The 15198-nt window shown below is 52.2% G+C and overlaps 2 protein-coding genes across 2 annotated transcripts; both read right to left on the bottom strand.

Annotated features, from left to right (window-relative positions):
• Window positions 1-41: 41 nt before the first annotated feature.
• LOC133169200 (endophilin-B1-like) lies at window positions 42-2601 on the bottom strand. The gene is made up of 10 exons (XM_061301183.1): window positions 2386-2601; window positions 1981-2122; window positions 1772-1900; window positions 1567-1700; window positions 1365-1457; window positions 1214-1303; window positions 1125-1148; window positions 968-1057; window positions 773-873; window positions 42-658 (listed from the first exon to the last, which is right to left on the bottom strand). The coding sequence occupies exons 1-10, from the start codon at window positions 2440-2442 to the stop codon at window positions 400-402; spliced, it is 1119 nt and encodes a 372-aa protein (XP_061157167.1). The 5' UTR covers window positions 2443-2601; the 3' UTR covers window positions 42-399.
• Window positions 2602-2662: 61 nt separating this feature from the next.
• On the bottom strand, window positions 2663-15192 carry atr (ATR serine/threonine kinase). The gene is made up of 48 exons (XM_061301125.1): window positions 15001-15192; window positions 14802-14893; window positions 14465-14617; window positions 13599-14282; window positions 13335-13513; window positions 13125-13258; window positions 12880-13053; window positions 12628-12791; window positions 12391-12543; window positions 12047-12248; window positions 11738-11985; window positions 11471-11661; window positions 11303-11403; window positions 10921-11092; window positions 10722-10859; window positions 10444-10638; window positions 10139-10324; window positions 9969-10064; window positions 9766-9896; window positions 9552-9695; window positions 9389-9482; window positions 9195-9320; window positions 8894-9100; window positions 8692-8805; window positions 8490-8605; window positions 8291-8411; window positions 8019-8156; window positions 7702-7876; window positions 7412-7581; window positions 7171-7335; window positions 6988-7079; window positions 6770-6861; window positions 6519-6696; window positions 6261-6446; window positions 6034-6193; window positions 5783-5962; window positions 5572-5714; window positions 5396-5493; window positions 5076-5305; window positions 4862-4996; window positions 4595-4795; window positions 4354-4497; window positions 4139-4289; window positions 3905-4061; window positions 3682-3835; window positions 3411-3562; window positions 3192-3297; window positions 2663-3086 (listed from the first exon to the last, which is right to left on the bottom strand). The coding sequence occupies exons 1-48, from the start codon at window positions 15060-15062 to the stop codon at window positions 2913-2915; spliced, it is 7758 nt and encodes a 2585-aa protein (XP_061157109.1). The 5' UTR covers window positions 15063-15192; the 3' UTR covers window positions 2663-2912.
• Window positions 15193-15198: the final 6 nt, after the last annotated feature.

Consider the following 15198-nt stretch of genomic DNA (forward strand, 5'->3'; position numbering starts at 1 on the left):
CATACACTCACGCACGCACACACACCTCTAGTCCTTGATGACATCATCTACACCTCATGAGTCCCCCCCCCCCTACAATATTCCCATTACACACAAAATGGCCTCTATGAGGTGAAAATGAACAACATATGGGACTTGAATCGTCCAATTGGGACCCCTGAGCGGGGGGGTGTTTGTGTAACGATCCAATTTCACCCTACTTGGCTTGGGAAAGCAAAAACAAGGTGGAAAATGAGCTCAACTGTGCCCCTGTTTTGGGGAATGGTTAGGACACTTCATTAGGTACACTTAGGGTCAAATATATAAAAATGCCGTCTCTGTCCCAAAGTAGCAAGAAGAAGTAGTTCACCTGTCCATCACTTGTTTGGCCACAATGAGGGGAAGATGGCAGCGTTGAAATTAGTTGGAAGACGCGACGGGCTCACAAGATGGAGGATCTTCTTCTTCTGATGGACGTGCGTGATCAGGCTCCCGGTGGTTGTTGTTGTTAGTGCTCACTCCTGTCGTCCAAGAGTCTTGGTCGAATTCCGGAAGGTGGTGGACGACAACAGCGGAGGTGGGAGGAACTTGATTTTGTTCGGCGGAAGGGTGCGGACAGTGAGGTGCCCCGTTGGTGATGGACGATTGCCACTTGTTGGAGCACAGCACGGCCGGGATGCTGCGAGGAAAGGAAAAAATAAAATGTAATCGCGACAGTTTTAACTGAAATTCACAATAAATAAAAAAAAAATGTAAACACATTAATGGGGACATGTTTTGTGACTTTTAAAACCTGGCCAACTGTTTGTGGAGCTCCAGGGCGTGTTGCTTGCACTGGGCGTAGTAACATGTCTGCGCGTCCACAAAGTCGCTCAGGCTCTGCATATGCTTGTCCTGACCCCCCCCCCCGAAAAAAATAAATAAAATTAAACACCACAAAATGCTGCCTCTGTGCTCAAAAGTGTCACGAGGAAATCTGATTTCGTACGTGGGTGTCGCTAATTTGTCCCAGAAGCTGTTGCGTGACATCCGACTGGCGTTGAAACAAAGACTCGCAGATCCTTAGCTCCATCTCTGCCTAAAAAAAATGACATTAGAACATTCTATACATCAACGTGAAGACTTTGAGGATATATTCGACTCACTTGCGAAATCTCCTGCGCCCACATCTGATTGGACGAGAGAGAACGATGACTCAGCGACGTTGACGTTGAGTGGATTGGCGACGACTCACCTTCATCCAGCGAACGCGCATGAATCTGAACATGAAGGACACCTGAGACGAGAAGTAGACGTCCTCCGTCGGGTTGTTTGCGTTCAGGTTCTGAAGCAATGAGAACAAAAGTCACACTGACTGATGATTCATGATTTCATGATCTTCTCACCCTGGACTCTTGTTCAGCCTCATGAGCACTCCTCACTCTGCTCTTGGCTATGTCCAAGTCCAGACGCTTGTTCAGCAACATCTTGCGCTCCTCCTGAACACAAATAATGGATTATGAAATCATTTAGGGTCCAAGGACTGACCCTTGAGGGACCCCGCTTGTCACGAGCATTCGACTCAACTTGAAAAATGATCCAATCTACCTGCATGGTCTTGTATTCACATGTGCTGAAGCGTCGCAGAGGGGTGAGAAAATGGATGTTGGTGCTTTGGGCAAATTTCCTTTGGGCCTCGCCAAGCTGCTTTTGAGCCTCGCCACATCTCAAAAGCGACGTTCCTGAATGCAAACATACATCCGTGACATGATGATGCTAAAGTTCACATTATTAGTATGGGGATGGCACTCACCATAAGGGCTGCTGGTTCCCAGCTCCAGCCCGGCCTGAATCATTTGGTCACCCAGGAGCTCTTGAGCGCGAGGTCGAGACGGGGCGGGCCAGTCCAGATGCTCGTACAGACGCTCTTCCAGCCGCGCCGCTGACATTATTAGAGCAAAAGGGGGGTTGTTTAATAAAATGAAATTTGTTCACGTCTAAAGTCGTCATTGTATGACTGACCTGTGTTGGGCTGCAACACGGCCTCCGTCTGTGAGACCATGAGGTCCGTCCAATTCTTAGTGGCATCCACCCGGGTCAGGAGCTCCTCCAGCCCGGGGTCGAGATCGGTCTTGCCGGCCTGGCCGAGACTCTCCCCCGTGTACTGGAATTTATGCCACAGCAGTTTTGTTAAAACAACATTACCAGAACCCTTACATATTGTTCACATCAAATTTGATCCACTTTGACAGTAATTCAAATATCCTGTCATTTCAGTTGGAAGTGTTATTTGTGTCCAGTGAAATGGTTAGAATTTGGTGTGTATTTTAAAAAATGAAATATGGACCTGTTGATCTTTATAAATGGCTGGAATGTTTGAGTTCTAAAATGAGTACTGGTGACGTAAGATTTTTTTTTTTTTTGTACCTGGACCGCCCGGTTGATGAACTGGCCGGCGTCTGCTGCCAACCGTGTCAAATCCATGACGACGACGTCGTCAAGGTCGAGATGAACGCCGTTACCGATGATCGGAGAAGCCTGGTAACCAAGCTAGGTGAGCGGGGTGTGTGACCGCAGACCGCCCGCTGACCCCGCCATGTTTCCTTGAGTCAAGATTAGCTAGTGACGTAATGACACAAGGTGACGTCGCCGCGATGTTTTCTTCCATTTCGCCGGCACGGACCGCCAAATTAAAAGCGAAACCGGAAGTATAAACCCGTTTATTTATTTCTTTTACCATATATAAAATTAAATGACATTAAACAACCGAGTAAATGTTTCGTTTCTTCCTAGGTCAAAAAACATGTGCAAGCCCTGCCCCACTGGTGCAAAACAATTATTTACTAACAAGAACATGTACATTATTAACAAGAACATGTACATAAATGTCAGTTTCTAAATAACAGGAACTGGTTAACTGAGTTTTGTGAATGCAAACAGAACAAAAGTGCATTTTACAGGTAGGGCCCCCAGCCCACATACATCAAACAAAGCAGCTTGTCGTCCGTGGCCTCCTGAATCAGGTAGTGCACGTGGCCCTCGATGGACAGGGGCAGTCCCAGAACTTTATTGCGGCTTTTAATCACACCCTGGAGACGCTGCTCGATGTCACACACATGCGTTTTGGCCTGCGGGACCAAAGAGACAAGTGAATGGGAGGCTCTTAGGACTGGGGATAAGGATTATTTTTTATTTTTTTTCACGGCAAAGACAGAAAGGTTTTGTCTGCACACCTTTTCGTTGACAATCTCTCCCATTTCGTTGGCCTGAGTTTTGCAAAGTCCTCTGCCTTGTTTGCTCCACTCCACCAGGGGGTCGTGAAGGAAGGTCTTCAGGACACTGTGAAAGATGGTTAGTTCAATAAAATTGTTATGCGATATCACATTGATAAAGACAGAAAATTCCATTTTTAATCAATAATCTATGTTATGTATTTATTTATTTGTAGGTGCCTCATGAGTGGCTCCCTCTGGTCCCTCATGAGCTTTAGGGTGACTTCGCAGGCCTGCCTGAAAAGACCCTCGATGCCCATGGGCCCCATGGCGTGCACCATGTTCTGGGTCAGGCGGAACGGGACCACCTCGGGGACATCAAATGTCTCCCCCTGGACGGAAAAGAGATCAATCGGAACAATTAATCGGTCGGCCAATAGGAGCTTTTTAAAAGACACAAAGCAAATGGAGCTTGTTCCAGTGAGTCATTTCAATCCATAAGGTAGCAAACCTTATTAAAGAGGCAGTTGAAGTCCACATGCACACAGTCCCCCGTGAAGGAGTCGAAAAGGATGTTCTCGCCGTGGCGATCCCCCAGGCCCAGGATGTAGCCCACCATGGACATGACGGCTGTGGAGCGGCAGTATGCGGAGCGGCTGCTGTACCTGGAGATGATTATAAAATGAAGCTAACCCCAAACGGAGGCGGCTTTAAATGGATAACTGAAAATATACCACAAAGTCGGGTCAGGGAAGGTGCGCAGGAACCACTCGTAGAAGACGGGCGGGTGTCGAGCGCACAGAACCTCCTTGTGCATGCGGAGCTTCTCCTCCAGGGGGGTGTTCTTGGGGAGGATCATCTTCTTCAACTCCTTGCCCGACAAGTAGACGCCTGAAAGGTCCGCGCCGCCGCTCAGTGCTGCTGTCTGCCAAGCCCACGTGGAGGCGGCGCAGCGCGGCGCGGCGTACCTCTCTCCTTGTACAGCCTGGTGAGAATGTGGCGCAGCCCCGCCGTGTTGTTGACCCACTCGATGATGCCGCACTCCTCGTTGAGAGGGATGACGGCGTAGGTGCGGATGTGCAGCTCCCGGCGCCGCGACTCGGCGTCTTTGCGCAAGCACTGCGTGCGCGCACACACACGTGATTGCACAAACTGCCTCTTTAATCAATGTCGAGAAAAACACCTTGTTAATGAGGCAGTTGAACTCCATGAGCCTGCAGTCCTTCCTCAGGTCGTCTTTGGGCTTGCACATCATGGTGTAGCAGCGCCCGTCCGAACCCTTCAGGCTGATCTTCTTAGGCTTCTGCAAGGAGGGCAGGATCTCCACCTAAGGAATTTCACAATTGTTTAGTTGTATGAAGAGCGCGGCAGATGGTACAAGGAAAAAAAATGGCGGATAGATAAGATTCCTCATCCAGCCTTACCTGGTCTTCGAAGCCGTCCAGGTAGGCCCAATGTCCCGGGAAGGCGTCGTGGGCGGTGTTGGCTCCGCCGGTATCGGGCAGCGTGGGGATGAGCACGGACTGCAGCGGGATGAGGATCTGGCTGAAGGTGGACTCCTCCACCAGACGCTTCAGATGCCTGAAGTGGCTGCTCATGCTCAGTTTCATCGAGTCATGATTCACCTAATCGAAAAGAATTCAAACATCAAACGATAGCGCCCGTCATTTCCCGTCAAAACGATTCCTCACCGGCTTGTTGCAGAGTTCCACCAGCTTGTCGGTGAGCCTGTTGGCGTCGCTGACAAACTTTTCCAGAGATGGCTTGAGGCTGATGGCTTTCTTTAGAATCTGATTGCAGCGGTGCATGCGGGTGGGATAGGAAGACTAAAGGGGCGGGCGGGGCAAGAACATCCTCATCAGCATGCCGGAATAGAAAGTCAACAAACATGAAGAGTGGAGGTACCTTGGACACGGCCGTCATGAGCCACATGGCCTGCTGCGGGTAGGCCAAGAAGACTTTGGCCACGATGGTCGTGAGGACGGCGAAGACGTCGTCGTTGGAGTGGCACACGCGGGAGATGAGCTGCGAGAAGGCGGTGAGGAACTGGTAGGGAGCCAGGTTGGTGCAGTGCTCGCTCATCGTGGCGTTGATCTTGGACAGCTCCTGGCGCATCTGCCTGTCGGCTCGGCCGGCTTCCAAATAAAAAGAGAGGAGCATTAATTACACCCAGAAAAATGACGCGAAGTTACTATGCAAATGAAGAACACGTAACACACACACACCTTTCTCGCACTCGCACACTTTGGCTCCAAAGTCCAGCCAAAGCGAGAGCATGCGGGGCATAGCCTGGTAGATGTACTGATTCCCAAACTGCAGCGCCCTGGAAATAAAAAAAAACAAGATGTCCGTTGGAGTAAATGCATAGATGACATTTGAATTTTTCTTTTTTTGGTCTTACTTTCCAAAGTAGTTGACGATGTATCTGATGAGGTTCCCTTGCCTCTCCATCTTGTTATCGGTCACCATGGGCATGACTTTGTCGTAGTACTTGGCCAGGTAGAAGTTGCCGTCCTCCCACTCGGGCAGAAGGTTGGTCACATCCTTTGCGAAAATTCAAACCGATCAACAAAAAGCAAGGCGGACTCTCGCGCCCGTCGTAAAACGGCAACCTTGTACGTCTTCATGACGGCGTTGGACTCAAAGTTGGCCGTCTCCTCCATGAAGCGGCCCACCAGCAGCATGGCTCGGCCTTTGCTCTGCAGGTCGTGAGGGTCCGACGGCGGCTCCTCGTTCGGGAAGCACTGGGCCACGCCCTTTTGCAGCACCATCAGCGCCTGGTGGACGTCGCCCTGAGAGCCCAGCCAAAAAAAATCCAAATGGGTTCCTGAGCCTCATTTTACTAGATTGCTAAACGTCCAACCTTGGACCAAAGCCACTTGGCCTTCTCGGTGAGCAGCTCGGTCAAGTGCGTGTTCTCTGCGTTGAGGAGCGCGTTGAAGGCCGTCTGGTGATGTCCGGCCTTCCTGGCCACCCGGGCGCTCTGGAGCCAGCACTCGCCCACCGGCTTCTGGCTTGTAGGCCTGGAAAAGGGCAAAGGTCGTAAATGAACCTACTGAGGAAGCGTTTTTTTGTTTGTTTGTTTTTTACTTCGACTGCAGGCTCAGCAGGGCACGACGCAGGGCGAGGATGGGCTCTTTGGCCCGAAACGATTTCTGGGTCATCTCCAGCCGATCCGACCAGTGGGAGGGCAGCTGTCTGAGGCCGGGGGAGGAGCCTCCTTCTAGCCTCTGTAGCTCCGTGAAGGTGTGCTCCAACTCGCTCAGCATGTGCAACCTGACGGCACGCAATCCGTCGACTTTACGAGGCCGCACGATCCGCCAGCGGACGGAAACGAGGCCGACAGACCTGACGATGTACTCGTATCCTCTCTGGTACGATCCGCACTCGTAGCTGGCGGCCGACAACGGGATCACCTGCTCCTTCCGGACCAGCTTCAGCTTCTCGGAGAAGGCGGCGCCATCTTGCTGCTTGGCTGCCAGCAGCAGCTGACCGAGTCGTACTCCCCAAGTGCTGGATTGGAGGTCTGGAGGTACATTTTAGATTCCCACGTGGATCATATGAGCTACGTCGTGGCGAGCAATTATTTCTCTCATCACCTGAACTCAAATAGTCCTCCAGCAGGTCCCATTTGCCCAGCTTCCAGGCAGCCTCCACTCTGTAGGCGTTCAACTCCGAGGTCCACTGCTGCCTACGCTCCAGAAACAAATTGCAGCGGTGCTCAGCAACTTTTGGCAGCATGTCAAAGTCATTTTACTTAACGAGCTCAGTCCGAACAGTCTAAATATATCGCTTAGAAACTTCAAAATGTTCGTACTTGTCGGCCAGGATTCCATTAACCTGTGTGATGACCGTGGACAGCTGGCCCAGGCCCAAGCGAGACGTCAAGACGCCGTGATAGTGGCCGATCTGGACAGAAAGTGACGATGAACACGAGGATGCGATTGCTGGAACGTAAAAACATCCATCCGCAGCGCTTCATCATTCACGCAAATGCTACCTGGTCAGACTGGAGCTGAATGGCGTGGTCGTAGCACGCGGTGGCATCCTGCAGCAGGCCGATGCTCTCGTGCTCCAGGATCTGTTCCCGTAGCGACGGCTCCTCCCGCCTCAGGGCGTCCACCCCTCTCAAGCCGTCCGGCTCGTGCATGGCGGCGTACAACGTCTGTGGCGGGAAAGTGGCTCATTGCTCATTTTTTGCTTTGGCTTGCTACACTACTGAGTTCTCATGGTGGTCCCACCTGCAGGAAGGTGAGGTGGTCCTGAATGTTCTCTTTGTCCTCCAGGATGTAAGCTTCAAAGTGCATGAGGGCGCGCGTGTAGGCCTTGGAGCGCAACGCCGCCTTGGCCATCACATCCTGCGGGATGCCCTTGAGGAAGGCCACCACGCGCTCGTAGTCGCTGCTCTCGGCTACAACCCCCGAAAAAAAAGTTCATTAGCATTAATGAGCCGAGAGCGCTTCGAATCATCACGCCAACTCTGACCCATTGAAGACATAAAATGAAAGACGACTACTTTGCTGATTGTTACATTTGACATTGGTACTCTTGGCGCCGGGCTCGACGTGGAGGATGTGGCGGCTCCACTGGGTGAGGTGCGACAGCATGCTGAACACCGTCTGAGTGCTGAGCTGCCAACGGCTGGAGGCCGCCTCCCGGACGCGCTCCTCGCTCTCGGTCAGCACCGTCAGCATCTCCTGTGTCGCCTGGAGCAAAACCCGCATGAATACAACGGCAAGAATTCAAACGTCATTACGCTGCTCCTTCTGGTGTGTGGCCACCCGGGGGCAGCATAATGCAGACAGCCAGCTATATTACTGTATATTATATATATTTATGGCCGCTCACCTCCTCCTGCTCGGCCGACCTGCAGCCCAGCAGCATGTAGAGCAGCACATGAGGCAGCAGGTAGATGGTCACCTTGTCATCGTACTTGATGATGAAACTGCAGCAGGTGAACACTCGGCTGGCCAATTTGTGTCGCACCTACAAAAAAAAAGCAAATCATTATTATTGGCAGAGGAGAATATATTTTCAGTTTTGTTGTTGTTGTTGTTGCATCCAACCAACTACTAGCAACAAATGCTGTCAAATCAACATTTGGAAACGCCGGGCCTCACTTTGCTGATGAGATAGGCGGCCCAGGTGGCGGCCCAATCAGAAAACTTGCCACCCTGATGGCTGAGGTAGACGGGCTTCTTCAGGTCGGCCCAGTTGACCTCCTTCTGGCTGCTCTTGTACCTGAGACGTGGACACACCTCTTTGTACTATCTTAAGAGTAAAATTGGGACATGCGTGTGTGGCCTCCTGGCACGGTACCGGCTGTTGAGGTGAGGCTCCAGTATTTCCTTGACGTGCTCCGGGAATCGCCTCCACAGTCGGCGTCCGGGCGAATCCTGGCGACCCTCGCGGCACTCGAAGATGGCGAGCAGCTCCTATGCAAACGGATTCACGTGAAGGCAAAATGTCGTTTCAGTTCGCTTTTGTTTCCTTTCCACCTTACGTTATATTTCGTGCGTACCTGGATGGCGTAAGCTGCAGAGTCCTGCGCTCGGACGTTGTCGGCGTAAGCCAGAAAAGCTCGGGTCAGTTCGGTCAGCAGTTCGTAAGCGAAGTCGGGGTGCTCCACGCCGCTCTGATTCAAACACAAAAGGCAACATGAAAATGTGAGGTGAGATTTCGGGCACGTCACGGTAGGCGTCGCCACCCGGTTCCTTACGTACCACAAAGGTGTTGCGGTCACCGTGAATGTGCGACGGCGACAGGTCCAAGCGACCCGGGTCTACGGCGCCCAGCTCGCCGAGACACTCGCCACACAGGAGGCGGGCTTCGGGCGACGAGTCCTGGCAGCCCTTGAGCAGCACCGACACCAGGCTGGAGATGACCGGCTCCACCGACTCACTGGCGCACACTTGCCTCGACAGCCACTCCTGTCAAAGGTGCGTGAACATTTGAGATCTTTCATCAGGTGGAGGTTCTCTTTATTCAGCTGCTTCATATAAAGGAATTTCTTTTGCCAGTCACCTGCTTGCTGTGCATCATGTCTCTGAGGCTGGTCAGCGCATGGATGCGGACGTCCACGTTCTCGTGCTGAACGGCTCTCATGGAGAGCTGCAGCGCGGACGCCAGGTCGCTGTTGCTGGCTGTCAACTAAGCAAACAAACAGCGACTGTGAAGATGCTTGGTTGTCATGGCGTAATGGTGACTTCTGCATCAACCTTCTTGTCGTTCTGCAGGACAGTATGGATGTCTTTGAGCTCAGGATGGTCCGGCAGGAAGTAAATCTCATGGAGGTAGTCGTTGACTTCTTCCCTGTGCGAAACGCGGCGTTGAACAGCCATTGATGGCGTACGTGCGAGTCAAAGTTACTCAACGGCCGACCTGTTGTCCAGTATGAGGAAGCGGATGATTGCGGCGGTCTCTTTGGGCTGCAGCGGGGTGAGCGGCAGGAGGGCCACGATCACGTGACTCAGCAGGGGGCCCAGATGCGCCGGCTCCACGCTTCGAACAAAACACTCCCATGTTCTGTCCGTCCAAAACGTCATCACGTCAGGAGAATGTAGTGGCACAATGTTAAATGTATGCAGGTACTGACTGGCAGCAGAGAAGAGGGAAGTCTTCTCGGTAGCGGAGGCCTGTGCGCAGGGTGGTCATCATCTTCACCCGCACTGAGCTGATGTGTTTGGGGCCCATCAGTCGCATCAGAGCCATCACGCTGGTCAGCGCCTAAAAAATTAATGAGAAAGTTTTTTTTTTTTTTTTTTATCTCGTACTTTCTTTATTCAATATTGAACTCACCAGCTTCTTCCTGCTCTTCTCTCCCACGCTGGAGCTGAGCAGTTGCATGTTGAAGAATGCAAGAATCCCCAGTAGCTTTGGTTGCAGATACTCCACCTACATGGAGAGAGTAAATTACACGATACGACAACAAAAGAATTTTAAAAAAACACACACACGGGTTCTGGTACCATTTGCTCCTGGGTGGTGATGTCGCGGGGACCCTGGTAGGGGTCGTCGTTGGAGGCGAAGGAGGCCAAGATGGCCAGACCGTTGAAGACCTGCTGGTAGTGCTCACCCAAGCAAAGCAGGAGCTCGTTGTGAAGGCCTTGGAAGTCTTGGCGCAGAAGTGAGCCCAGTTCGATCTCCGTCTCGCTCTATGGTCGCAATGAGAAATCAATCTGCTGAGCATTTCGTCGATTACAGAGAATCAATAGTTATTACGTTTATAGCTGAGTCATTCATTTTGTTCTTTAGGACCTTTCTTTTTTTCTACCTGCAGGTAGTGGAAGGCCCGCTCCAGCTCCTCCTTGGTGCAGGAGCAGACCAGGTGGCTGAAGATGTACTTGAAGTTGTTGATCAGGATCTCCCGTCGGTTGGCCTTCAGCTCATTGGCCAGCGTGCGGATGAGGGCGGAGCCTGTGGTGCTGGACTTGGCGGCCAGGTAGGGCAAAAGCACCTGAAGCGTCCGCTGAATAGCCCAGAATACGCACGTGAAGCTAGCATAGCACCCAAATGGCGTTTCCTGACGGCGCGTTGCTTCCATGCACGTACAGAGAGGAAGAGGTGGAGGTCGGGGAAGTCGAAGGCGTGCGCGATCTGAGCCAGGATGTCAAGCACCAGCTCCCTCTGGTGGGCCGACTCGCTGCTCAGAGCCGAGGAGTGACGCGAGTGCAGCGACTCCACCAGGAACTGAAACAAACGGACACGTGGCGGGCGTCATGGAAGCCAATCGACTTGCGGCTTTGTTTACCTGACAAATGGGATTCTTGTGCTGATTGAAGAGCGTTTGCAGCTCGATTCCTTTGGTGGACGCCAGCAATCTGATCTGATTGTAGGCTCCCACGGACACGGGCGACGACTTGGACAGGAGACAGTGGAGCAGATGAAGCAGGGAGAAGGACACCAAGCTGCCTTGAGAGGCTCTGGAGCAGGGAGATCGGAAGTTGAAACAACCAGAGGTTGGAGGGGGGGAAAAAAAAACTGTGTCGGGTTCAATGTTTTTATCTTCACAGAGACATGCTCGCTAAATTAACATGCGGTGTGCCTCAAGGTTCAACCTTAGGTCCTCTATTGTTCAATACATAAATGCTTCCACTTTGTGATGGCACTGCAGCTTAACCAGAACTTCTTACCTGCCGATCTCTCCGGTGGTGAGGATGAGAGTCTGACGCAGTTTGTCGTCGTTGTTGGCTTTGGCGTTGTTGAAGGCCTCTTTGAGCTTAACGGTAAGCAGCTGGGAACACAAACAAATGAAGGACGCATGCAAATACATATTCCTTCAAGACATCTGAAGCACTCACCTTGCTCAAAGGACCGTCGTCAGAGGAAGGCTCCGATAGCAGGAAGCGCACCGATTGGCTAAAGCCTATTCTGACACCCTGGTCGGAATCCTCGATGAGACGGACGAGAGCGGAGAGAAGCTCCTGGGAGTCGTCGCTGCCGTCGGCCAGACACACGTGTTGGCAGAGGTGAGGTAGTGCACGCAGAAACGCTAAGTCAGGGAAACCAAAAGACACTCAATAATCAGGAATACCAAAGAAATCATTTGTCAGGTTTGAGGACGACACCTTGTTTGACGCTACTTGGGGCCTGCGCTGCGAGCAGAGGCAGAAAAGGTTTGACGAAGGAGGCCGTCAGGGTCGGGGCCGCGCCGCCGGGGTGTTCCGTGCTCAGGAAGAGGCCGAGGCACACCAGCTCTTCCGGATGGACGGCGTTGTCTCTGAGCAGCGAGAGCCCCGATTGGACGCAGCTCAGATGGCCCACGATGCCGGCCAGCTCTCTCAGCAAATTCTCCGAACCGTCCTGCAGCCTGGGACTACGGATTGGCACAATCTGGTTATTCAACTCTGATACATTTTAGGCCACAAACGACGTACTATAAAGCGGTGGTGGTGATGAGGTCATGGCGAGAGGCTTCCACGTGGCGAAGAAGAAGCGGGAGGGCTCGGACCGCCGCCACTTTCAGGACCTCGTCGTGACCTCGCAGGGCGGCAGAGAATACAAACGCACGCCAGGCCACGCACACGCCGCCGCGCAGGCGTGCCACCAGAGACACACACTGCGCCTGAACCTTGCTGGCTGTTCCAAACACAAGAGATGAATGTTAAGAATGATTTTTAAATCCATTTGGAATTTTATTTTTCCATATGGGATGTGTGGAAAAATATAAAACTGTATTTTTGAGTTGTAATGATTTGAATTTATTTCGCAGCGTACTCACAGAAGCAAAAGTGGAGCTTTTGAGCCAAGGTCAAGACCCAGGAGGGGAAGCCCGAATTTGTGAAGGGCGGGGCCAACTTGTGAGCCGACACCCAGGGGAGCGTCAGGAGCGCGCACACGCGCCGCTGGAGCATATCCTCGCCTTGGCTGCACGCTGCGCAGAAAAACAAAATAAATGGAGTCGATTATTATTTTCTTACATTTTTAGCAGTTGTTTTTTCGTCATAGCAACGCTTACCGGTCAGGTAGAGCACAGAGTCAAGAATTCTCACAGTAATCCGGACAGCGGACTCGTAGTACTTCTGGTTGGTGACGGGTTCAGCCCCGTCCTCGAGCACTGATTGACAGTTCCGCAATGTGCTACCAAGATTCTTAGTGGACACCCAGAGAAGAGGAGGCTGCCTGAGAAATTGGAAGAAAACAAGCAATGCTTTTAATTGACATTCGATCCTTTCGGTGTTCGTGAAGACACGTCGGAAAAATGCGTCACCTGGTGGGCGAGGAGCAAACGGCGGCCAGTCGGAGGATGAGCGCGACGCCTTGAAGAGCGACGAGCCTGTTGTCGCTCTCGGGTTCTTCGGCGTCGGAGTCGAATGCCAAGAGCTCCTCCAAGCGGTGGCTGAGCACGGCCCAGACTCGGCTGTCATCACGTACGGCCACTTGGCTGCGTCCCGCAAACGTCACCATCGGTTTTCGAAAGGCTTTGTTCATTTGCATTTTTTTCTGCCAACTCACGTGTGCGGTGACAATTTGGGCGTCCCGTGGGCCGCTTTGAAGACTTTCTTGGCCGGCGCGGGCTCGTCCTCGGTTTGCAGCACCAGCGTGGCAATCTCCGCTTTGAGTGCGGCCTTCAGGAAACCCTCCGCGCACTGCACAAGAGAAATATGCCATTTTAAAAAATCAAAATAAAAAAGCATGTATTTCTATAAAAGACAAATACTGTACTTCAGCTTGTGTTTCAGTTCCCACAGTGCACGCCAGCGTCCTGCAGACCTCCACCACTCGCTTCATCTGCAGCAGGGCGGCGTTCTCATAGCAGGCGGCCATCGACAGCGCCCAGTCCAAGGCGTGACACAGAGACTGGGTTACCTCTGACCCCAAAGGCCTGCTGGCTTCCGGGGTTCCTGCACATGGGAAATATCAAAATGCTAGTTTTGAATAGATAGAAAAAAAAAAAGCTGTCTGTTAAAAAAAAAAAAAAAAACATACTTGTGTTGGAGCCCTCAGCCTCTGCATGGGTGCAGACGCAGTCAAACACCTGTGTCAGGTACATGTCCTCCAGTCGGGCGACACCTCGGCCAAACACGCACCGGGTCAGGCCGAGCAGCTCGCCCTCATACTCGCCTCCAGCGATCTTCAACACGTGGAGGAAGGCGGTGAAGAACTGGTGTCCCAGCTCTTCTGGGAAGCCCCCCACCTCCACCAGCCGCCTCAGCATCACCATGGCGATCGTCCTCAGCCGAGTGTTACCGTGGCCCAGGATGGAGCAGGCGGCTTCCCAGGACATTCTCAGGTCCCAGGGGGAGAGTATCCCCCTGACGACGTCGGTGACGATGTGCAGCGTCGCCGCGGCGAGAGACTCCAGCGCCGACGGGGAGGCGAGAACGAGGGGCGAAGGGCTGAGGTTGGCGAACGGCGAGGTGGCGGTGAAGGATTGGAGGTCGGCGGGCCAAAGACTGGTCGAGCGGGAGGTGACGTGAGCACGTAGGATGCCGCCCAGGTCGGCCGATAGAAGAATGAGATCGTGGGCGAGGCGGGCGAAGATGAAGGGCGCCCGGACCAGCAGGGAGTGCAGCAGGGAGCAGAGGACGTCGCGCACATGCTCGTGGATGGCGCCGCAGTCTGGGGCGGCGGCCACGCGCAGCAGTCGCAGCGACACCCACTTGCTGAAGTCTGGAGGAAAGGGAGAAGATCAGCATGGACCATAAAATGCTTCTCATAATGTTACTCGGGGTGAACCTCGTATCTCGGAACCTACCCGTGTGACTTCCGACTGTTTTTGCTATATCGGGGTCACATTTTGTGACATCAGCTTGACCTTTCAGCTGGGTGCTCCAGTTTGAGACCTGACTTACCAGTACAGCGTTGCGTGGCATCCGGGTAGTCTGCAGGCTGGCAGGCAGGGTTGGTAAACATGAGTGACGATGACTTGATGATGTGCTGTACGAAATCCAGCAGCATGACACAAGCTGGCTCCGAGGCGGACTTTTTATTCAGCCCAAGAGACACTGAAGGAACGACACAGCCTTCTTAAATACAAGATACAATTTACATCGTGAATTTTTTTAAAAATGTTTTTACAAAAATCAGAATAATCTTTATTTATAATCGCAACCGTTCAGTTTGTATTTTTTCTAGCATAGACGAAACCATACTAATTGAAACTAACGTTCGTTTGCCTTTTCGACCTACCTGCGTCCACGTCAGTTAGGATCCTGTCAATGAATTGACATAGGATTTGACGAGGTTTCTTGACAACTTCATCGTATTCCGCTGGGTTGGCGCTAACAAAATAATAATAAATTATTCGGAGAATATCATGGAAAATGTAAACATAACAAACGTGCTCGGGTTAGCTTAGCCCGTTAGTTAATAGCCCGGTCGAAGTTACCTGGCAAGCTCATGAAGAGCCGGGATCATAGCAGACATCTCCAGCCCTTCCATGGTTAACATTGTCTACTCGTTGTGTCTTTTAATTCATGTCTAAATCGTTGTATTGTAGAATTAGAAAGAGTTTGAATAACCACACCAGTCCAAAGTTTCGCTCCATTCTGACGTATCGTTGTGATCGTACGGCAAGTGCCAAGGG

This window comes from Syngnathus typhle, linkage group LG16 (assembly GCF_033458585.1).
Source record: "Syngnathus typhle isolate RoL2023-S1 ecotype Sweden linkage group LG16, RoL_Styp_1.0, whole genome shotgun sequence".
NCBI lineage: Eukaryota > Metazoa > Chordata > Actinopteri > Syngnathiformes > Syngnathidae > Syngnathus > Syngnathus typhle.